Source organism: Panthera uncia, chromosome D1 (genome assembly GCF_023721935.1).
Source record: "Panthera uncia isolate 11264 chromosome D1, Puncia_PCG_1.0, whole genome shotgun sequence".
Lineage (NCBI taxonomy): Eukaryota > Metazoa > Chordata > Mammalia > Carnivora > Felidae > Panthera > Panthera uncia.
Genome location: NC_064808.1, coordinates 104257651 through 104259465, shown reverse-complemented (window position 1 = coordinate 104259465; position 1815 = coordinate 104257651). Strand labels below are relative to the sequence as shown.

General features: G+C 53.7%; 1 protein-coding gene across 1 annotated transcript in view; it reads left to right on the top strand.

The window, feature by feature from the left end:
* Nucleotides 1-694: 694 nt before the first annotated feature.
* DDX10 (DEAD-box helicase 10) overlaps nt 695-1815 on the top strand; it is a 280373-nt gene continuing 279252 nt past the window's right edge. The window contains exon 1 of the mRNA XM_049613892.1: nt 695-978. Within this exon, the coding sequence (XP_049469849.1) occupies nt 793-978 (186 nt within the window). The 5' untranslated portion in view covers nt 695-792. The remainder of the gene's footprint in view (nt 979-1815) is intronic.

Sequence of the window (1815 nt, the reverse complement as noted above, 5' to 3'; positions counted from 1 at the left end):
ACAGCTGTGCCCCCACCACCATCCAGTGTATACCTATGCGCACTCTAGGTAAATGTGTCAAAAAACTAATTCACTGAAGGCCAATTCACTTAAAATGATTTATTGCAAATAACTTTGTTTTTAATTCTTTTAGTTTTCATTTTGCCTTCATAGCAAATTCAGTTCGACTATGCTTCAGCTCGCTGCTGCAGCAGCAACTGAGTCTGAAGGGCCGGAAAAAAGGGAAAACCTAGAGGGACAGTAGAATATAGAATAATCATTTTTTTATTCCTAGGTTTGTACTCTGCAGAGGAATATTTGATTTTTGGGCAAATCTTTCAGCTCCCTGGGCCGAAATATGCAAAAAGGGGGATCACAACTGTAACTCAGATTGAGCACGTGTGCCCGTGTGTGCGTGCCTACGCGCACGCTCGCTCACGCTTTGCCAAGGTAAACCCAGGGCAAGCGTGTATTAACAGCCAAAAAGTGTTAAGCGTGTGACGTCACCATAGTAACAGCAACCGTGCGCATGCGTCCATTTAAAGGGCCGGCGTGCTCCTGGCGCCGCTAGCCCCGCCTTCTTCCTCAGACCGCTCCGCCCTGCGGAATCCAAGTCGCCAATCACCGCCCACTTTTTCCTTGCAGTCCAAGGCGCGTGCCCCGGTTTCAAAAGTTCGGGGGCGGGCTCTGGGTTTCGCGCACGCGCCGTCTCCCTCTCCCCCACGCTGGTTCCGCGTCTCCTCAGAACCGTGCCTCCGCCTGGCCTGAGGTGTCTCGTGTCTGGGGGCGGTCTGGGCTGTCGCCGCCGCCGCGATGGGCAAAACTGCCGACTGTCGGGGCCCGGAAGGCCGGCCCGACCCGGTGCGGAGCTTCAACCGTTGGAAGAAGAAACACAGCCACAAGCAGAGCCAAAAGAAGCAGTTGAGGAAGCAGCTGAAGAAGCCCGAGTGGCAGGTGGAGCGCGAGAGTATCAGCCGCCTCATGCAGAACTACGAGAAGGTGGGGCGGGGGCGCGGGGTGGGCGGGCCGCGGGGCTGGGGGGTACCTGCGGCGGCCGGCCACCTATCCCGGGGGGCACGCCGTCGGTCCACGGGGCTGCAGAAGGGAGGCGGCGAGAGGGGCCCGGAGGAGGCCCCACGGGGGGTCACCTGGGTGCCGCAGACCCGACCGGTGGACCGTCCGGGCCGCTCTTCTGCGCGTCACGCCGTTCCTGATGAAGTGATGGGAATGCACTTCGGAGTAAGGAGAGGAGTAGTGAAACAGTTACTCTAATACTCACAGTAATACCCACCACGGTGGTGGGAATCATGACACCTAGATTTGGAGCCGCTAACCCATCCATAATAATACCAATTACTTACCTGGAACTGAGGTACGGGTCGTACTCCTGTTGTACAGATGAGAACAGTGAGGCTCTGAGAAGATAAGGAGTCTGGTTTTTTTTGTTTTTTGTTTTTTTTTAAATTTAAAACAATTTTTTATTAAAACAATTTTTTAATGTCTATTTTTGAGAGAGAGAAAGAGAGACACAGAGTGTGAGAGGGGGAGGGGCAGAGAGAGCCGGAGACCCAGAATCCGAAGCAGGCCCGGGGCTCTGAGCTGTCAGCACAGAGCCCGATGCGGGGCTCGAACCCACGGACTGTGAACCCCGAGATCATGACCTGAGCCCAAGTCAGAGGCTCAAGCGACTGAGCCCCCCAGGTACCTGGGTAAGGAACCTGTTTTAAGCTCCCATATTAGTTGGTGGTGTGCGATTGGGACCTAGACCCATGTCTTTCCAGTTCCAGAGCTTTTCCTTTTAAAAAAAAAAAAAATTTTTTTTTTAACGTTTATTTA